The sequence below is a fragment of the Microcaecilia unicolor genome, chromosome 5 (assembly GCF_901765095.1).
Source record: "Microcaecilia unicolor chromosome 5, aMicUni1.1, whole genome shotgun sequence".
In the NCBI taxonomy this organism is placed as follows: domain Eukaryota; kingdom Metazoa; phylum Chordata; class Amphibia; order Gymnophiona; family Siphonopidae; genus Microcaecilia; species Microcaecilia unicolor.
This window is the reverse complement of record NC_044035.1, coordinates 172479053-172502004: the sequence shown is the minus strand read 5'-3', so window position 1 is coordinate 172502004 and position 22952 is coordinate 172479053. Positions and strand designations below refer to the sequence as shown.

The 22952-nt window shown below is 41.5% G+C and overlaps 1 protein-coding gene across 1 annotated transcript in view; it reads right to left on the bottom strand.

The window, feature by feature from the left end:
- Positions 1–13703, bottom strand: part of HYDIN (HYDIN axonemal central pair apparatus protein) — a 2443906-nt gene extending 2430203 nt beyond the window's left edge. Inside the window, exon 1 of the mRNA XM_030205004.1 lies at positions 12690–13703. Within this exon, the coding sequence (XP_030060864.1) occupies positions 12690–13703 (1014 nt within the window). The remainder of the gene's footprint in view (positions 1–12689) is intronic.
- Positions 13704–22952: the final 9249 nt, after the last annotated feature.

Below are 22952 nucleotides of genomic sequence, written 5' to 3'. Positions count from 1 at the left end.
GACAAGGAGTCGGTGAGGGACCGGATCCGGAGGGAGGGAGGAGAATTCGCTGAGCAACTCGGGAGGGGGTGGCAGGGGAAAGAAGGGAGTCGCTGGGCATGGGTGGATGGAGGGGAGAGAAGGGTCGCTGGGTATGGGTGCATGCAGGGCAGGGGAGAGGAGGGTCACTGCTGGACATGGGTGGATGGAGGGCAGGGAAAAGGAGGGTCACTGGGTATGGGTGCATGCAGGGCAGGGGAGAGGAGGGTCGCTGGGTATGGGTGCATGCAGGGCAGGGGAGAGGAGGGTCACTGGGCGTGGGTGGATGGAGGGCAGGGGAAAGGAGGGTCACTGGACATGGGTGGATGGAGGGCAGGGGAAAGGAGGGTCACTGGGTACGGGTGCATGTAGGGCAGGAGAGAGGAGGGTCACTGGGTATGGGTGCATGCAGGGTAGGGGGAGAGAAGGGTCGCTGGACATGGGTGGATGGAGGGCAGGGGAGAGAGAAGAAATGCTGGACATGGATGGAGGGGAGGGAAGAGTGAGGAAGGAGATGAGATGAGGAAAAAGGAAGAGAGGAGAAAAACTGCACATAGATGAAGAAAATAGGCAGAAGTTGAGGACCAGAAATGAAGAAGAAAGGAGGAAAGGAAAGAAATAAATGAAAAGGAAGCCCTGGAAACAGAGTTAAGAGGACAGATAGCAGCAGAATCGGATACTGGGCCAGCATGATCAGAAAAACAGTCACCAGACAACAAAGTAGAAAAAAAATCATTTTATTTTCATTATAGTGTTTGGAATATGTTCACTTTGAGAATCAGGTGCTCAACATTAAAAGTTTATATTTATTTACTTATTTATGGCATTTTATCACACATTAAACATGAATTAGATTGGAACCTGGGATCATTTAATTTTTTTTCCTGGAGTAATGCATTGCCACCCCCCCCAAGGCTCTCTCCCCGGCTATAGCCAGCTCTGCAATTTGGGGGGGGGGGCGCAGAGGTGGACGGGGGGTGCAGAGGGGGACGGAGGGGCGCAGAGGGGGACCGGGGAAAGAGCCTGTTGTTAAACATTTACCAGCACACCACTGGGCGTACGCATGAGTGGACCATGGATGTGTCACCAAATGACGCATGCAACCTACAGAGAGGCCCTTTTACTAAGCTAGGTAGACGGCTATGCACCCCCAACACATGTCAGTTTTGAATTACTACCCAGCTACCGCATTACCCTTGTGGTAATTTCATTTTTGATACGCGCTGGAAAATATTTTTATTTTCTGGTGCATGGGTGGTAATCAGCAAGTTACAGGCATAGACCATTACCATCCAGTTACCACATGAGACCTCACCACTAGGTCAATGGCTGGTGGTAAAATCTCAGACCCAAAATGGACGCACGGCAATTTCCATTTTGCCGCATGTCCATTTTTGGCAAAATTTTTTAAAAGGCATGTTTTACAGGTGCGCTGAAAAATGATTCTGCGTGCACCCAAAACACACGTCTACACTACCACAGGCCATTTTTCAGTGCGCCTTAGTAAAAGGGCCCCAGAATACTATCATTTACGTGTGTTACTTGCGTTGCATAGCATGCTTAGGCATGCCAACCTTAGGGGACCTTTTACAAAGGCATGTAGGCGCCTACACGCATCCAACATGTGTCAAATTGGCACTACCGCCCAGTTACTGCGTGCCCGGGTGGTAATTCCATTTTTGACATGTTTCCAAAACATGTGGTAGAAAATATTTTCTATTTTCTACCATGTAGCACTTACCCAGCATTAATCGGCATTTTACGCATGCTTACTGCCCGGTTAGCGCATGAGACCTTACCGCTAAGGACACACGCTAGTTTTAATTTTGCTGCACATCCATTTTCAGGCACATAAAAAATGCCTTTTTCCAGGTGCGCTAGAAAATGGACCCGCGCATGTTCAAAACACACATCTACGTCAGCACATGCCACTTTTAGGCGAGCCTTAGTAAAAGGGTCCCTATCCTGCTTATTTTCGAAGGAGAAGACCGGCCATCTTCTGACACAAATCGGCCAAATCGGTATAATCGAAAGCCAATTTAGGCCGGCTTCAACTGCTTTCCATCGCATGGCCGGCCAAAGTTAAAGGGGGCATTTTGGCAGGGTACGGAAGGCGGGACGGTGGCGTGGTTACGAGATGGCCGGCTTCAGCTGATAATGGAAAAAAGAAGGCCAGCTCTGACGAGCACTTGGCCGGCTTCACTTGGTCCATTTATTTTTAGGACCAAGCCTCAAAAAAGTGCCCCAACTGACCAGATGACCACCGGAGGGAATCGGGGATCACTTCCTCTTACTCCTCCAGTGGTCACCAACCCCCTCCCACCCCAAAAAATTTTTTTTAAACATTTTTGTGCCAGCCTCTATGCCAGCCTCAAATGTCATACCCAGTTCCATCACAGCAGTATGCAGGTCCCTGCAGCAGTTTTAGTGGGTTCTGCAGTGGACTTCAGGTAGGCGAACCCAGGCCCATCCCCCCCTACCTGTTACACTTGTGGTGGTAAATGTGAGCCCTCCAAAACCCACCCGAAACCCACTGTACCCACATCTAGGTGCCCCCCCTCACCCATAAGGGCTATGGTAGTGTTGTACAGTTGTGGGTAGTGGGTGTTGGGGGTTTTGGGGGGGCTCAGCACCCAAGGTAAGGGAGCTATGCATCTGGGAGCAATTTGTGAAGTCCACTGCAGTGCCCCCTAGGTTGCCCGGTTGGTGTCCTGGCATGTGAGGGGGACCACTGCACTATAAATGCTGGCTCCTCCCACAACCAAATGCATTGGATTTGCCCGGGTTTGGAATGGCGGTGATCTCTAACGCCGGTCATCTCTAATGCCAGCCCAAATATTGAGATTTGGCCGGCCCCGATCAAATTATCAAAACGAAAGATGGCCGGCCATCTTGTTTCAATAATACGGTCAGGTATACCACTTTCCGGGGCTGGCCTTAGAGATGGCCGCTCATATAGATGGCCGGCCCCTTTCAATTATGCCCCTCCACGTTAGCCATTAACTTGGCATAAGTGGTTGCACCTAAAGTTCAGTACAGAAAAATGGCTTTATGCTAGTATTCTATAACAGCTTAGATGGGCCCAGATGCCGTTACAGAATAGGTGTTCAGTGCACACCATTGTGGCACACACATTGAGGCACCAAGTTATAGAATTGCTCTCTAAACATTCTTTTTAAAACAGTGTGGTTCCTCCCCATCCCCACCCCATTTTTCCTCCTATCTCCTGAGTTCTCCTGTTCTATCCCTGTTGTTTCTGGCTATCAGTTTAATTAGAGTTCTTTTCTGGCAGTGTTTTAGTCTGAAACTGCATTATAGTGGCAACACTGATAGGCAGTATAGTAAATACCTAACAAATAATAAACAATTGCAACAATAGCCAGTGTTGGGTATGACTTCAAATCAAGTGACTTGAAATTATGATTTAAAATCATTTTGTATGACTTTTTTATTTTAAATCACTTTTACCCTTGATTTTAGATTTGAAATCACATATTCAAGTGATTTTGCATTTTTTTATGGTTATACAATCAAAAATCATTTGCTGATGGAAGCTTCAGGATCATCTTCACTGAGTGCTGCCCAATCACTTGTTCCCTGCTAGAGCAGAAATCTAAAATAGTGATGACTGACCCCAGATTTTACTTTGTCACTCATGTGACTCCTTTGCCTTGACCCCCTTCCAGCAATCTCTACACTTATTCTTTCATATTGTCTCCATTCCATTCACTCATGTACCCTTCTACCTGTCTCCATGCACTGTGAAGCTGCAAATGACACAGTCAGAAGCTATAGGAGAGATGATGGAGCAATTGGCCAGCAGAGGTGTACATGTTAGTTTCCAGTCTTCTTGACATGAAGGAAGTGTAGCTAGTGGCTTAGATTTAGAAAACATTTTGAGGGGTTGGGGCAGTTTGGGAGCAGTGGCATAGTCTCAGGGCGATCAGTTGATATTGCAGTATGTAGTGGAATGCATGTGCTCACTTAGCACTATTGAGAAAAAGTCATGTGTAGACATGATAGCAGGTTTAGCTCCTAACAGAACTGTAATGAGTTAAAAGACACTGTAGGGGGCATACTGTGACTGCTGAAAACAATATGATTAGTAATCTTAAGCAGCAGCTAGTAGATGCTGATTATTTATACACAACCGCTGACATCTGGACCATCATATTGGCGACTTAAAGGAAACTGTATGTTTCATGCCATTGCAAGAATTGTCAGTAGTGCTCATGACAAGTGTGAGGGAATGAGTGGTATAGCGGCAGGTGTCCCTAAGAACACTCTTTCACTGAGGTTGCAGTTTAGCCACCTTACGGCAAGTGACTCTACACCTGCCATGTAAGAGGGGTGGGGCTCAGGCAAGGAGGTGGCTAAATTCCCTGAGCCAGGGAGGTCCCAAAGTAAGAGGCTTCCCAGGGTGGGACCTCAAGGCAAGACGTCTCTGGAAGGGAAGACTCTGAGAATAAGGATCCTTCTAGCATTTTCTGTTGGGTGCAGTACTTGGGGAAGGCCTGGGGAACTGGAGTGGCCTTCAATGAATGTTGTTACCCTAAGTTTGTGTGAAGAAGAGGTCCCAGTAAGGTAAGAGAAATTACTTGGAACCTAAATAAAGAGACTCTGATATGTGACCATTTAACCTTTGAAAGCTGTGTCTGGGACAAGCTACCAGGACCTTGATTCATGAGGGGAAACAGTATACAGTGAAGGGTGGACAGATTACAAGGATTGTATTTGAGAGACTTTATTGAGGGTGCAGAACCTGTGAAGAAACAAGCCAGTTTATTTTCCCTTTGTACAGAAGTAAAATTTCCCTTTTGACCTTTTCACTACCCACTGTCTGTGTTTTATGAGGAGTCCAAGCCTTCTGGTCACTAATGTGATCATAAGAAGTTTGACCTAGATATAAGTAAAATTATGAGTACAGTTACAATGCAAGCAACTTTAAAAAGGTATTTAAAGAGTAGATGAAGGTACATTCCGATTCTGATGATGGTTGTGATAAAGATGTCAGTGATACTGAGCAACTATCTCTGATTGACGTCAGTGGGATACTAAACATGCCTGCTGTAAGCAGTGTTAGCACTAGCGGCTGAGCTGATGTTAGCATGTTGCTGCGGCTGCCTCTTTCCTGATCTTCATCGCCTTTGCTGCCCTGGCTTGGAGGGTCCCGACAGTTGGAGCTGCGGAGGAGGACTGTTCGATTCTCCATTTTGAAATCTGCACCATTGGTCTTCAGTTTTCATCGGCTTCTGGTGATCGTTGCCTCTCTCCTGGCCGCCTGCTGTTGCTGCTCTCCCAGTGCTTGTCCGAGGATTGTCTTGCCAGAACTTGCTCCAGCCCTCTATCTAATCTGGATCTCCATTGTTCCCCTTGGTCCGCCAGGACTTTCGCCGTTCATCTTTGCCTCCCTTACCTTTCCCTTCTTATCTTATCTTATCCTCCTATCTTGTTTTCCCGCTCTTACTACTGAAATGTAACTGTATTGTATTTATTTACTTGGTTCTTTGTAAGACGCTTTGGGGCTGCAACACTGTGGCAAAAGGCGGGGTATAAATGTACTGAAATAAATAAATACAGCTACCAAGACATGTCAGGTATGTGTGTCATACGTTGAACCTTGTAGCAACAACAGATGCTGATCCAACAAAAGTTAGTAACCAGTAGTTCAGTCATTTGTTTTACATTACATTTGGAAAATGTCAAGCATTATGGAAAGCTGCAATTTGAAGCACTAAATCATCAGACACAATATCTGATATTTGTGCAGGTGAATCAATCATTGTACTGTGCCCAGCTAAATGGAATTCAATGTATAATGCAGTAGCAAGATTGCTTAAGTTGAGTGATAAGCTAGCCAAAATTTGTGAAAAGCTGGGACTGCCAAAAGTAGTCATGTAAAGTTGGAATTTTTGAAAGAATATGGAAAAGCTATGGAACCACTAGCACACCGTTTAGATGGAGACCATGAATGTTTCTATGGCGTGAAATTAGCTTTTGGCAATTTTCAGTATTGTACTCTACTAGTAAAAGCATGGAAATGGAACTCGATTCAAGCATTTGTTAGCTTTTGATCCAAATGACACGACTGATGCAACCATAAGAGATGCCATCCTTGCTGCTATTTGTGTTCCCCAGCACGAACTGAAATGGGTTCCTCCATAAAAAAAAGTGTTAACTTTTGTTAACACTGTTGGAAGGGCTAACAGATCAGACAGCCTGTCCGTGAGTCAGTCCACAGAAAGACTGCATAATGATGACTATGGTTACGGTGAGCCAGCAGCAGAAGAGACCAGTGCAACTCCAAATTCATCAGTTATTATTAAACTGCAGGCTAAGTTCTTCAGTTGATAGTCTGCATTCATTTCCTGCTATAAAGAAACTTTTCATTAGAGTTAATACAATGCTCCTTTCATCAGCTCCAGTGGAACGACTGTTTGGTGTGGCTGGGCAGATAGAAACTCCACATCATAACAGACCACATGCTTGAAAAACTTCTACTATTGAAACAAAACAAACTTTAAAACAATTTATTTGTTACTAGCCGTTAAGCCCGTAACAACGGGCTAGTTTTTTGTTTTCCTATGCCCCGCCACCAGACCTGCTCTCTCCCCTGCCCTCCCCCCAGTGTGTTTCCCTCAGTTCCGCCCCCTCCTTCCCTCCCTGCTCCCTCCTCCTCCAATTTCCACGCCCATGACCAAGTCCTCCTCCCTATTGGGCTGCACTGCTGGTGGAGGTGGGGCTTGGACTTCTACACTCATAGCGCATTTGCAAGTGAGTCGGTCACTTGCCGTTTATATGTTTGATATTTCAAAAGACTCCAATTTTCGGTTTAAAATCAGTTGTTCACTAATTTTGATTTAAAATCACAACTGGCTTACTAATTTTGATTTCAAATTTATTTTATACTTAGTGATTTTGATTCTGATTTGAAATCTATGTCAAAATGAATTTAGCCAACACTGTTAATAACTTATCCATTTCATCAACTAATGGCTTGATTTTCATTGCCTTTCTTAATTATGCAACTTCTTGAACTTTTCTACATTTCACTAAATCCAGCAGCAATTTCACTTATCCCATATACAAATTGAATGACCAAGAGTACCACACATCTAACTGGTAGAATTGCCTTCTTCCAATTAAAAACAACGTCAGCTCTTGCCACTATAAAGCACAGCAAAATAAAGAGGGGCTTTTTTTTTTACCTTCTATACACTCTAGATTCTCCTTCATTCATAACCAGTCACATTCACTCAAACACTTGTCCACCCTCTGACCTCATAAGAAAACCTTCCATTCTGATTATTTAAGACAGCCCTGCAGATATAAGGTGTGCCATTTGTGAATGAAGCGATGACATAACTTTTGTAAGGATCCCATTGGGACCCTCAGTAGCCCAGTACACACCTGGTGGCAGACCACTTTAGTGTAATGAGGAAGTGTAAACTATTCTGCTACAGCATCTCCATCTGAAATAGTTGCATTAGTTCTTCCTAAATCTATATATGACAGGCATCCTAGGTCATGTATTCAAAGAAATCATTAATTCAATCACAAAATCAACTGGGATTCTATGTGACCATGTTTGATTCCTAAGGGCATTTTCCACTCCTTGTATCACTTTCTGCTGAGAGATAGTAGTATACAATACCACAATATCCATGGATACCACCAAATATTTTCTGGTATATTAATAGAGATTTATTATTGTTACCATCAAATCAAGATACAAAGGATGTATTGACTTGTGTCTTACTATTTTCTACCGAAGTGGATAGTTCCATCCATATATAAATATTGGCCCATTCTTTCTGTGCATGCAGTACTACTCAGTGATTAATGATAGCCTACCATAGATTTAGGAACATTGAAGTATACTTAGGAGCTAAAAGAGAGACTATATCAGTTGAGTCCTTGACTGTGGATCATCAATCGTGTAGTGATTATCAATGGTGCCACATTACAATTAGTGGAGTTCACTAACAATCCTCACATAGAGAGCAAGCAATCTATCAGCACCATCAGACTGACTGCAAGACAAGCTTTGTAATTTATGCTATTGTCTGTCCTTGTCAATTGATATATACAGGATGCACTAACAGATGTATAAAAATTAGATTGACAGAACACAAAACAATTGTAACAGAGACTAATGCAACTCCATTAGTTGAACATTGGAAACAGTATATTCATTCTATCAAGGATATTCAATGGACAATTATTGACTGTGTGCTGAATATGGTATAAGAGGATTGGCATCATTGTTTGAATTACAAGGAACAATGGTGGATTTTCAAATTAAATACTGTGTACCCTAAGGAGTTGAATGTTTCCATTGATTGGTTGATTCATATGGGCATCATAGTGACATATTTATTTACTTATTTGGATTTTGCTCATGCTTTTTTCAGTAGTAGCTCAAGGTGAGTTACATTCAAGTACACTGAGTATTTCTCTGTCCCTGGAGGGCTCACAATCTAGTTTTCTGCCTGAGACAATGGAGACTTAATTGACTTGCCCAAGGTAGCAGGGAGCAGCAGTGGGATTTAAACCAGTCACCTCTGGATGTCAAGACTGGTGCTCTAACTACTAGGCTACTCCTCCACTCCACAAAGGAGTATTGGTCTTTTAAAAATCTGCTACCATATTTCTTTTGCAGCCATCTTGGAAGAATGTAAGGAGACTTGATGGTGACCATGTTAAAGATTTATTCCACGTCCTGAAACAGTGAACCGAAATATGTGTAACCCCCTTATGTAGTATACCCTAGGCAGCTGCCTAGCACACACCCAGGAAGCATAAGTTCTTAATTATTGTTTGCAGCATTAGAGCCAGGACTAGGATTACTCTAGAAGGCTGAGCATGCCATGCACCAGACTTTTTAAATTCACTCAGCACAAGGATCCAAACCACGTGTGGTCTCTTGCATTCGAAACAAAACTTTACTGTCCTTCAACTGATTAAGGCACACCATTCTTCCTCTGTAAACAAATGGCCAACTATATACATAGTTCATCTCCTTTCCCCTCCAACAGCATACAATTTTATAACTTCCATTTTACTTCCATAACCTACTCACCAGGTTGGTGAGGATCAAGCTGTTCAGGGTTCCTTATTTGGTGTTGTGTAAATACAGGATATCTTTAAGATTATCAGTATTATATTCAAGGATGATAAACATTTACTTATAAGTGGGTCAGCTGATGATAGACTCAGTGACTCCTGCTTAAAGCCCTTCTGTTTCCATACAGTATACCTTGGAACACAGGCTGTTTGTTATCAGCATTAATTACTTTTTGCTATAGATGGTACCTGCTCCAGGATGATAAGAACAGGGTGCCTAGCTGACAGAGGCAGACAATCCTTGAGTGTTCCCCTCTCTCTCTCTCCTCAGGGCATTAAAGGGTGCAGAGGTTTCCCATATCTCTGCACTGCTGTAGGTCCTGATACTTGTCCTCCTGCCTTTATATGATCATGCTCATAAGCATATAAGCACATAAGTACCGCCATACTGGGAAAAGACCTAGGGTCCACCAAGCCCAGCATCCTGTCTCCGACAGCGGCTTCAAGAACCGGACAAAACCCATTATAAAAAAATTAATTTTTAATAATGTTCAATGGACTTTTCCCTCAGGAATCTGTCCAAACCCCCTTTAAACTCCGTAAGGCCAGCTGCTGTCACTACATTTCCTGGCAACGAGTTCCAGAGTCCAACTACACGCTGAGTAAAGAAAAACTTTCTCCTGTTTGTTTTAAATCTACCATATTCTAGCTTCATCTTGTGTCCCCTGGTTCTATTGTTGTTTGAAAGTGTAAACAAATGCTTCACATCTGTCCGCTCTACTCCGCTCATTATCTTTTAGACTTCTATCATATTACCCCTCAGCCACCTTTTCTCCAAGCTGAAGAGCCCTAACCTTCTCAGCCTTTCCTCATAGCAAAGTCGTTCCATCCCTTTTATCATTTTTGTCACCCTTCTCTGCACCTTCTCCAATTCCTTTATATCTTTTTTGAGATGTGGCGACCAGAATTGGACACAATATTCGAGGTGCGGTCGCACCATGGAGCGATATAATGGCATTATAACATCCTTGTGTTTGTTTTCCTTCCCATTCCTAATATTTATTTATTTATTACATTTGTACCCCACGCTTTCCCGCTCATCGCAGGCTCAGTGCGGCTTACATAGTAACAAGAGAATACAATCTGTAGTATCAGAATCAACAAAGGAGGTATGTGATAGGACAAATGAGCAAGGAGTAAATGGGATAAAAGAGCTATGAGAGAAAGGATATGGATAGGTAAGAAGGTGGAACGATAAAGGAGAAGTTGGGGAAGAGCATTGTATAATTATGGTTCAGCCAGAGACCCCCCCACTGGAATGGTGGCGGGCCCAGTCATAGAGCTCAGGCCATTACAGACCTTGGCTGAGTCAGAAATCTGATGGCTGACATAACTGGGAGCTTACTGGAAAAGTATGGCCTAGTTTGTAGCCCAGATTGAAGCCTAAATAAGCTAAAGTAGGAAAAGTTAGGTCAATAGATATGGAAACAAAATGGAGGATTTCAGCACAAAATGGAAGCTGTATCTGTTACAAAGTGGAATTTTCTCTAATGTAAGTTAGAAAAACAACAAGTTGAGAAATGAGACTTTCCTGTGAGCAGGATTGTGGTCAGCCATGGTGTGAGAAAGGAAAGGTGTAGCTGGATGCAGGGTCTTGCTTAAGATTTGTGGTCAAGCGAGCTAAAGACAAAACCATGTTAGCAAGATAGAAGCTACTCATTAGCATGAGCCAATCAGTGACAACCATGACATTAGCATAGATCCAATCAGGTATATCTACTGTCATATTATCCATATCCTGAGGGCACCTATAAAAATCAGGGTATTTCCTGGTTTAAGCTAGAGAGAAGGGTTGCCACTCTCTCTCTCCAAGGGAAACCAATGTGTCCAGCAGAATTGACAAATTACCTAATTGCTTTCCCTTGTAAAACCTTTAATTGGTAAGAGAAATTATAAAAGATTAGGAATTAATTAACACCTGTTTGCAGCTGGATTATTATATTCCTATAATTAATTGATTGTACGTGCCTGTTGTCAATCACTGATTTGACTTGTACCTTGGCAAATAAACTCCTCATTCCAAATGATGATTTGTAGGCTTCACTTAATGATGAAAGGCTGTAAGTATAAATGCTTTTGCTGTATCAGGCTATCTTTCGCTGCATTGTATGACTTGTAATCTAAATCCAGTTTGTCATAAGGCTGGTATCTTTTCCTTAGACCTAACATCTCTCTTAGTGGCAATTCCTTTTAGAACTTCATAACTCCTTGATTACCCCAGTACTAGTGCTATTTAGAGATGGAGTCAGATTTAAGGTCACTCCAGCCTTCTTGGGGGTCTCTGGACCCCTAAATTTACAACATTGGTGACCCAGCGTTCGATTTAAGCACGCCACCAGAATTTTTGTCAAAGTGGGGGTTGATTATAGATCTTGACTAAAATTCTGTTGTTTTATCTTCCAATTGAATGTTGCCCTTACTTACATAATTTTTGGCTGAATTTATAAACTGCTGTTTTACTTTTGCTTTCTGGTCTCTTTCTGAAACTGTTTCTGAGACTTTCAGGAATAAGATGCTATATTTGGCAATCTAATCTGTTGCCCGGTTTCGTTAAAACTCAGAGACAGATTTTTTTTTTTTAATGCTGCAAGAGACAGACTGGTAGATCTTATCGTGTTCCACAATGTGGTTATAAAGTTTTAAAAGTTTGCTTCTTTTCCCTTAATAGAGGAGTTCTCAATACTAAATCTTATCTCTATTTCTCCTGCGTAGTCCCTTTTTTTTAGATACTTCCTGAGAACACTTCCTCTGTTGCTACAGGGTTTTTTTGCTGCGACATTTTTTCACTTCCCCTTTTCTGCCTTGGGCGGTTCCCTCCCCATATCTAGTAGGCATCTCCGTGACTTTTTCAGTGAGCCTGTCACTGCTGCTAGTCTGGGAAGCTTTTCTGCAGCCCTATGTTGCCTAACTTAATTTCTAAACTTTTTTTTGTTGCACTCCTGTAGAAACTGTTTCTAAGATGCTCATTATTGCTTGGCAACAGTTTCCGCTACTTGTTTCCTGTTTCACTGAATCTATTGGCAGTCTGTCAGCCTGAACTTCTGAAGTTGTTTCTTTTTTATTTATTTATTTATTTATACAGTTTTATCATACATAATAAATCCTTATGAGTGATAATACACAAAACAACAATTTATAAACAAAAGGAAATATTCTAATGGTCACAATAATATATTCTACTATCGATCACAAATAAGGTAATGATCCAAGATTTATAGTAAATTTCAAACACTTAAATATAAAGCATAATCACCAAATAGATAAATCAAAAGAGCAAGTTACGTCTCAAGTGGCAGACTCTTAGCTGCCTTACAGTGGTGCATGCGGGACTAAACTTTAACATTTACCACTTCTCTGCTTAACAGAAATTCCTCCAACTGTTTTGGGTCATAGAATTGGTATTGCCTAGATTGAAATTTTATTCTACATATACATGGGTATCTCAAAACAAAATCTGCCCCTATTGCTATTAATCTGGGACGTAGAGTCAAAAATTTCCTACGCCTTTGTTGAGTGTCCCTAGCCAAATCAGGGAATACCCTAACCTTTGATCCCATAAACAGAGAATCCAAATGTCTGAGGGAAAGTTTAAGGACTGCATCTCTGTCTATTTCCAATGCAAATGTCACCAAAAGTGTAGTTCTTTGGGTTATGACCTCTAAGGAAGACTCAAGAAATGCCTTAAGATCCATTACACCTTGTTGCTGTTGATTCTCAGATGATTTCACATCCATTTGTATGTAATAAGCTCTTGTTATAGGTGGTAAGGAATTTTCCGGCATTCCCAGAATCTCCATTAAATATTTTCTGATCATTTGGATTGGCACTACCATAGGGGACCTAGGAAAATTTATAAAGCGCAAGGTCAGTCTTTTTGAATAATTCTCTAAATATTCCAAGCGTCTCAGGGTGAAGTTTTTATCTTTAATTAGAGTTTGTCCCACAAGATCAAGTTTCTCAACTTTTTCCGACATTCTTCTAACCTCGGTCGCTTGGGATTCACTAGTTTGAATTTGGTTTAGAGCAGTCTCAGATAGAACTTTAATCGTCTCCATATTTTTCAAAATCAAGTTTTGTAAGGCTGAGTGGGTAGATGAAGTTAAGTCCCACAGTGTCTCCAAAGTCACTACAGCTGGTTTTTCTACCCTTCCCATTGAAAAAACCGGTAGGGGGGCCTTGGCAGCCTGTTCCAGAGTACTCACAGTCTTTTCCAAGGCTTGAGCAGCTGTTAATCCTGGTTCAGCTTGCAATGTGGCTCCAGTTGTCCGCTCGTGCAGTCTCCCTTCCTGATCACCTGGTTCTCCTCTCGATACCATGGCCCCAGGACTTGCAACAATAGCTTCCCTTCCGGGTTGTGGGGGCGCTGCACGCTCGACGGGGCTCAGGGAAGCCCCGTCTCCACTGCTGTCTAGCGTTTGAGCGCTAGCACCGGCTAACGGAGTCGACGCCAACTCGGGACCAGACACAAGACGAAAATGATCCAGCGTTGTCTGGCGTGGCTGAGAGGTGCCGTCCGGTACAGAGGGAGCCTCCCGAACTTTGCCTCTTCTCTTGCCCATCACCGCGACGGGGAAGACGCTCACGCAAGTCCAAGCAAGGAGCTACTTCGAGGTGCGTCCGTTTAACTTGCTCTAACAGCCGCCATCTTGGATGTCCTCCCTGAAGTTGTTTCTTAAGATTAGAGATTTCAATTTGTTTCTACCTGGGGCTTTCTCCTACGTCCCTTACATTCTATTTTTCAAGTGGGTAGAGCCCATGTTCGGGATTGCATGAACAATTTGATGATTGCTTTTAACATTTAACCCTTAGCTGGTGATTGTTTTAGCAGTTTTTTCAGCAGGTGCCTAGCCGTCCTTCATATTAAAACTTTCTTCTCTTACTTACTCTCCTCCAGCACTGCTCCTCCCTTCCTTGATGGTTGCTCTGTCTCACAACTCTCACTCTAGTGGTTTTACACTTCTTTCCCTTGTTATCCCTTAATTCAGCTTAAATAAGACTTGCTCACCATGCTGTTACGGGGCTTTCAAATTTTTTTTTTTTTTTTTTTTGAATTATTTAACATTTTATTACAAGTTAAACACTTGTGAAAGAAAACACAGCTTAAGATAAAGAAAGACAAATGTTATTAACATATATAAGAAAAAAAAAAGATCAGCTTCCTTAGACCACTAATATTGAGGGGACGCAGCAGAATTAAGGAGTCATTTAGGTATAGTCTAAACAATTCAACAAAAGGCTTACATGTGATTACCCTCCCCAATTATCAATCTTTAACCCAACAAACTTACAACTTTTTCAAATCCAAAAATGCCCTTAATTGTTCAGGTGAATAAAACATGTACTTTACATCCAAATATCTAATCAAACATTTACACGGATAGGCTAAGAAGAAAGTGCCCCCCAAGTCCAAAACCTCCTTTTTCATAATCAAAAATTTTTTCCTTCTCTCTTGAGTGGACTTCGTGACATCTGGATATATCCAGATCCTATTTCTTCCAAAAGGAGTTTTTGATTGTTTAAAGTATAATCTCAAAACGGTATTGAGGTCCTGTTCAAAAACAAATATCACCAAAAGAGTGGCTCTCTCTTGGCAATTTTCTAGCGATTGTTCTAAAATGTCCGAGATATTATTCACATCAATATTCAAGTCCGGGCCTTCTCCATTACCTCCCGCAGTCACTGGGCTTTTAGGCAAATAGTAAATCTTGGATATAGGGGGAAATGCTTCTTGGGGAATTTTCAAGTTTTCCAAAAGATACCTTTTAAACATGTCAATCGGTAAGATCCCAGGAACTTTAGGAAAATTTAATATTCGAAGGTTCAGACGTCTATTATAATTCTCTATTTGTTCAATTTTTTTATGAAGAGCCAACTTATCTTTAGTAATTATATGATTAAAGTCTTGTATTTGCTTTACCTCAAGTTGTAATTGTTTAACTTGGGAAGACAAATCCTCTTTTACCACATCCACTTTTTTAACTAATTCCTCGAATTTTTGGTGCAAAGTAGATATCTCACCTGAAGATTTTTGAAGAGTTGAGTTCATACCAATGAGCATTTTCCAAATTTGTCCAAGATCTACCTCCTTTGGTGTTTCGGGGGCCTCAGGAAAACCATGGGCCTCTCCTTCCAGACACTGTTCCTGCAGCGATGAACCACCAACAGAAAGCGCCGACGCAGCACTTCCGGCAGCATACTTGCTTTCTTTCAGTGCGGCAGTAGAAGCTGGACAAGGAGGATTGTTGGAGGCTGAGGGAGGCGATAACGATGCCTCTAAACCCAGCGGGAAAACCGCTCCTTCGGCTTGTTCCGCAGCGGGTATGCTCAAACTTGGAAGGGAGGTACCGGTAAGGAAGCGGTCGAGCCTCTGTTGAACAGGGGAAGATGTTGAGGTAGGTTGGGGAACCGTCCTCACATTCCCTTTCCTCTTAGAATGGGGCATATTGAAAACGCGGTAATTGTAAATGTTCAGCACGGAGCTCGACAGCGTTCTCTCCACCGGAGTTCACAGCGCCATATTGCCACGCCCCCCCGATCCCTTGGGGCTTTCAAATTTTTTTTTGTGTCTCTCATGGACTACTTATTGATTGGTATGTTAAATCCATTTCTCTGCCAGCTTTTTACCCATCCTTAAGTTTAGCTCAGCCTTATACAACTGCTTACTCATTGGTTCGCTATGGTTGTCTGTCTACTTTTATATCCCGCCCACTTCCTCTTTTACAGTGTGTCATTTCTCTTTGAGACTTCAATGCTAGAATAGCAGTACTCACTTTTGTATTTAGATTTGTTGCCAAGCTGCAAAACTTTTTTTTTCTTTCCTTATTTATCATAAATAGTTTTCTTCTTTTACTATAGGTATAACTGCATGAATGAATTTATTTGTAGTGTTTGCCCTTGCATTGCAGGCTTCCTTACTGTCAGCTGTTCCATTCTAATGCTTTTGAGTTTCCCTCTCGTGGTTTGTTGAATAGAAAATATATTGTCTAGTGAATGATGAACGTGGAATTTTTCACATTTTTTGTTCTGGCTAATGTGTTCCAACTAATGGCTCCTTTATGGTTGAACCTTCCCCCATGAGCTTACATATGTTTTGTTTTGCTTTCGAATATTTATTTTCCTTTTCACTCTTTTTACTCTTTCCTGCTTTACTATTTCTGAAGTATGTTTCAGGGACTTCTCCTTAGGACATGTTATGCCCTTATTTTTCCTTTTACCGGTGTCACGCTAGAACCATTGGCTTTAATACCGATGCTTGAGGAATCGCTTACACCCACCTATGGGACTCATATCTGCCCCTTAGGTGGATGACGGTATAAATAGATTTTTAGAAATAGAGCAATATCCCACTTCATTCTCGAAGTGTGCTAGCTCCACAGCTTGACCTTCAGCCCTTGCATGAGTTAGCTTTGTTCTGATACACGCTGTGCTATAAGGGGATGCTCAATGCATTAGTTGTCATTCGGACAAGCTGACTAGGGCCTTTTAAATTTTTAGACGTATATTTAAGCATCTATTGAGGGGTTAGTGACAGTTTGGCGAGTGTATTCCCATTCTCCTAACCGGCGAAGACCCATTAGATCACTGCCCTTTGATTTTAGGGAACTTATTTTCGCCGTTCTCTGAAATCTTTCTGGGGTTTTAGCTTCCCCCACTTTTTGGGGTTTCATTATGGCGAGTGTAATCCCATGCCAAATTCATGGCGAGTGTAATCCCATGCTTAATTCGTGGCGAGTGTAATCCCATATCATGGCAAGTGTAATCCCATGCCAAATTCATGGCGAGTGTAGTCCCATGGTCAATTTCTATAGAAGCATACTCTGGAGGGCAGTATTTTTAGAGTAGGATACATATGTAGGCTGACACTAGGTATTTATTCACTTATACACCTACTCTTTAGGTACATTTCTGTTTGCAGTTTTTGTCTTTCTTTCTCCTAATGTCACTAGCGGTTAAAGCGTTGAGCTTTCCGCCAATTAGTAATTTTTATTTTAGGTCCCTATGTTGGAGTACATTAGCAGATGCGTGAGTATGATTGTGTTAGGTCTCTGCATATTCTACTATCAGGATAATCATTGCATGTTTTTGTGAACTGTTAGCACATTATCATTTCTAGGTCTCCCTGCTATCTCTGAAGCTGCCTTTTGGACCACTGACCTTATACCAGATTCTAGGTCTGGTCCAGCGGTTCTACCCTGCGCGCACAGAGACTGCGGTCTTGCACTGTTAATAGTCAGTCATGGATCAAGTAATGCAGTTTGTTGAACCTAGCCGCCAGTTTGTAAAAGATTCTATCAGGCTTGTGAAGAGATGCACCAAACCAGACAGAAAAGAATTCCAGAAGATACTTCCATCACCTGGACTAGTTATGAGTTTTAAATTTCTGCACATTAGTCTTCTGCTTTGACTATGACTATTTCCTAAGCTACCCTTCTTTCTGAATCATCTAACTCATAAGTCCTGCTGGCCTCCTGCAGCTGAGGGCCCAACCCTTGGTGGATGGTAGTCTTTGCAGGTGAAGAATTTCCAGGCCTCACATTAATATCCACATTACTTGCCTTGTTTCATGTGCATACGTTGACTTTCCCTAGGCCTCTTCGATTTTATGCTTTATATATTTCTTAATCTGCATACATTAGTCATTTTCGTTATTGTTTTGGTACCTTTTTCCCTTTTGTTCCATATACTTAACCTCTACTGTTCCTTGCCCCTACATATAATTACCCATCACCAATCTGTCTTGCCCATTGTGCAAGCCAGAAGTGGGATACATTTTGGTGATGCCTGTTTTCTGAACATAAGCGACTTTGGCCAACCAATTCAAGGTCATCGTGGAAATCCTGCTCTGTTAAACCCTTCTGCGTTTTCAGCTCTTCCTAATTCCTCAGAGCTTCCATCCACTCCAGGACATTCCTTAGCAAGAGATCCTCAGCATGGTATAACCATGTCAAGTTGGACATTGTAACTCTCCCTCGACCCACTTCAAGGCGACTACACCTTGATGATCAGACCAGCTCACTAGGGATACAGAAAAGTTCCATCATCCATGAGGATACTGTCGTGCAATTCCCTGATACTGGTTGAAAACATCTCAGAACTAGAACCTCCAACAAATACCGTCAAGCAAGATCAAGAAATAATTAATTTGAGATCTACAGTTGCTATTAATTGACATTATAGACTCATATTTTGTTTTATTTCCAGTTTAGCAATAATCCTGATTGAAAAGTTCAATTTTATTTTGTTTTTTGTTATTCCCTTTCTAGCTAATGACACACTCTCTATTATGAATGGACAGTCAGAATTGGACTATAATTGTCTTTATTTTCTCTTGTTGTATTGGTTTTGAAACTCTTTTCTGCCATTTCTGTTTATGTAATTTAAATTGAAGTTGATATTGCTCAGACACAGGGGTAACATCAAACCCTAATACTGGCTAAGATATCATAATGTAGGTGTAAACCCTGTTAGTATCAACCAGTTATGCAATTGTTTAACTCTGGTGTAGGCTTACTTAAGTTGCATGTCTTTCTGTAGGTTTGACTAAGCTCCAAGTGGGGTAACGGATATATAAAATGCTTCCCATACTTCCAGGTCATTATGCATATGTCAAGATCTATGCATGACCTTTGTTAATATAAATTTTCCTAGGATTGACCATTTTTGCTGTATGAGGCAACCTCATACTTGCTATCCACTTTTTAGTGCTCATGATTGGATGCCAATGATGAGTAATGGTAAGGTCCAGGAATTCCGACCTGTTTAAGGATTCTGAATACCTACAACCTAAAACAGCCTGCAATCAGAGTACTAACCATATATTTGTTGAGCCCATAACAATGCTTAATCAAAACCACTATTCCTTCCGAGGACCACTGAGACAGATACATTAGATTATCTCCCCATGCACTATGCTACAGATACAATAGAAGCCATAGAAAGACCTGAAAGTGTTTATTAGTATGATCCACCTGAAATTGCTATTACCCACATACCGATACTTCATGAGATTTTGTAGATGAACTCATGGATTTGTCCCATTCATAAAACCTTTCTCACTACAGGTTTGAGCAAGTCTCAAGAGGGGTGACATCATGATTGAGGCCCAAGGGGTTGGGTAATATAACGGGAATTCCATACGCCCCAAATAATATATCACCTGAGAATGAAGTTTCCTATCTTGCACCATACCTTCTAGCAATTTGTAAGACCAAAACTCGCCCTCTCGTTTGATAGCTTGCCACCTTCTGGAATGGATGATGACAAGCTTGACGAGCTTTGTGTCACCCCCCCCCCCCCCCCCAGATGGGGTGACAAGTGGGGAATGTATAATTATGATACAGCAGCCAGAGACCCCCCCACTGGAATGGTGGCGGGCCCAGTCATAGAGCTCAGGCCATTACAGACCTTGGCTGAGTCAGAAATCTGATGGCTGACATAACTGGGAGCTTACTGGAAAAGTATGGCCTAGTTTGTAGCCCAGATTGAAGCCTAAATAAGCTAAAGTAGGAAAAGTTAGGTCAATAGATATGGAAACAAAATGGAGGATTTCAGCACAAAATGGAAGCCATATCTGTTACAAAGTGGAATTTTCTCTAATGTAAGTTAGAAAAACAAGTTGAGAAATGAGACTTTCCTGTGAGCAGGATTGTGGTCAGCCATGGTGTGAGAAAGGAAAGGTGTAGCTGGATGCAGGGTCTTGCTTAAGATTTGTGGTCAAGCGAGCTAAAGACAAAACCATTTTAGCAAGATAGAAGCTACTCATTAGCATGAGCCAATCAGTGACAACCATGACATTAGCATAGATCCAATCAGGTATATCTACTGTCATATTATCCATATCCTGAGGGCACCTATAAAAATCAGGGTATTTCCTGGTTTAAGCTAGAGAGAAGGGTTGCCACTCTCTCTCTCCAAGGGAAACCAATGTGTCCAGCAGAATTGACAAATTACCTAATTGCTTTCCCTTGTAAAACCTTTAATTGGTAAGAGAAATTATAAAAGATTAGGAATTAATTAACACCTGTTTGCAGCTGGATTATTATATTCCTATAATTAATTGATTGTACGTGCCTGTTGTCAATCACTGATTTGACTTGTACCTTGGCAAATAAACTCCTCATTCCAAATGATGATTTGTGGGCTTCACTTAATGATGAAAGGCTGTAAGTATAAATGCTTTTGCTGTATCAGGCTATCTTTCGCTGCATTGTATGACTTGTAATCTAAATCCAGTTTGTCATAAGGCTGGTATCTTTTCCTTAGACCTAACATCTCTCTTAGTGGCAATTCCTTTTAGAACTTCATAACGCCTTGATTACCCCAGTACTAGTGCTATTTAGAGATGGAGTCAGATTTAAGGTCACTCCAGCCTTCTTGGGGGTCTCTGGACCCCTAAATTTACAACAGCATGGAGGGTAAGAAGGTTGGTAGGAGATATTTCTGAGTCAAGTTGTTAATGATAAGATGAACCGGTAAATAAATGGGTTCCTTATGTTTGCTTATTGTAGGTCAAGTCGTTCGGGTAAACCTGTTTGAATAGATGGGTTTTCAATAATTTTCTAAAGGGACGGTATTCACTAATTGGCCGAATGTATCTGGGTAGAGCATTCCAGAGTTGGGATCTGAGGTAGGGTAAGTTAGATGCATGATATGTTTTGTACTTTAGTCCTTTGCAATTAGGAAGGTGCAGGTTAAGGTATGATCGTGAAGATGTTGACATGTTTCTGGTCGGAAGGTTTAATAGATTGACCATGTAACTTGGTGATACTCCATGGATGATCTTGTGGATTAGTGTGATGGCCTTAAAGTTGACTCGTTCTCTAATAGGGAGCCAATGAAGTTTCATACGGAGGGGTGTTGCACTTTCGAATCTAGGCGTCCCATAAGTAAGTCTAGCTGCCATGTTCTGGGCAGTTTGAAGTTTTTTCATGATTTGAGCCTTACATCCAATGAAGATACTATTACAGTAATCAGCATGGGTGAGTACCGTGGATTGTACCAAGCTGTGGAAGGTATTCAAGGGGAGGTAAGGCTTCACACGTTTCAACATCCACATCATGTTGAACATTTTCTTCGTGATGGATGTTGCTTGGTCTTCAAGGGATAATTATTTATCCAATGTAACTCCAAGGACTTTCAGATTGTTGGATATAGGAATTGTGACATCAGGAGTGGTGAGAGTAGTTGGATGGAATGTGGAATATTGGGAAGAGAGGATTAGGCATTGAGTTTTGTCTTTGTTCAGTTTCATTCTGAAAGCGTTGGCCCAAGAAGTTAGGATATTCATACCAATGGATATTTTGTCAGAAATTTCTGCCAGGTTAGATTTGAAGGGAATAAATATGGTAACATCGTCAGCATAGATAAAAGGGCTGAGACCATGTTTGGAAAGGGACTTAGCCAGAGGAATCATCATAAGGTTGAATAGAATTGGGGATAGAGGAGAACTCTGAGGCACACCACAATCTGATGACCAGGGAGATGATATTGCTGTAGATGACTTGACACGATAGGATCTAGAGGTAATAAAGCCTTCAATCCATTTTATAACATTGCCACCAATTCCCAGCTTATCCAGAAGTCTGGTATGAATACAATGGTCGACCATGTCAAATGCTCCAGACATATCAAACTGTAAAAGGAGTACGCTATTTCCAAATGATATTTCTTGTTTGAATTTGGATATTAAAGTAAGCAATACTGTTTCTGTACTATGGGTAGGACGGAAACCCGATTGAGATTCATGAAGGATGGAGAACTTTTGTATATACTCATTGACTTGAAAGGTCACTCTGTTTTCCATCAATTTAGTTAACAGGGAGATGGAAGCCACTGGTCGGTAATTTGTAACATCACCTATAGGTTTCTTAGAATCTTTGGGTATAGGTGTGAGTAGTATGTTACTATGTTCGGTAGGGAAGGAACCTTGTTGTACCAAGAAGTTAAGGTGTGTGGTGAGATCTGTGATGAAGCGTTCAGGGGCGTCTTTCATTAAATGGCTGGGGTAGGAGTCAAGATGACAATGGGATCTGGAGAGTTTGGAGATTGTCTTGGAAACTTTTTCGGTGGTGAGGAGGGTAAAACTTGTCCATGAGCGATCAACCGAAGTTTTGTTAATGTTGGGATCAAATTCATTGAGAAAGGTAACTATGTAATTGTCATCATGGGGAATCGATTTACGAAGATTAGTAATTTTATTATAGAAGTGATTAGCCAATTGGTCTGCAGATGGGCTATTTGAAGGTGAGAGGGTAACTGGATTAGTGTTAAGGAGGTTCTTTATTAGTTGATATTGTTTCTTTACATCTGTGCCATTGGTTGTGATTTTTTGAGTATAGTAGGTTTTTTTTTTTGCTCTTTTAATGGCGTTCTTATAATTTCTCTGTGACTGTTTCCAGAAGTTAAAGGTGAGGTTGTTTCTTGATCTACTCCATGCTTTTTCTAGCTTTCTGGTTTGTGATTTTAGGATTTTTAGTAGCTCTAGCTGTTTTGTTCTTTATTTTCTCATTTGTTATTTGCACAGTTTTCAGAATATATATGTATTATCATTTGTTTTTAGTGTTATATTCTTTTATATTTTGTTTATATATTGTTTTTATTTGTAGACTCCTGATGTAGGCCCTTTGGCTGAAACACAGCATTGTGTCGAGTCAATATACTGATTAATAAAGTTTGGTTCATCTTCACTCTGGAACTCCTGGTTTTTTACCCACTGCTTTGTTGTAAGGTTTTTTAGTAGGTCATTAAACCATGGTGATGGTTGATGTTTACATAAAGTTCTGGATTGAAGGGGGGCAATTTCATCCAGG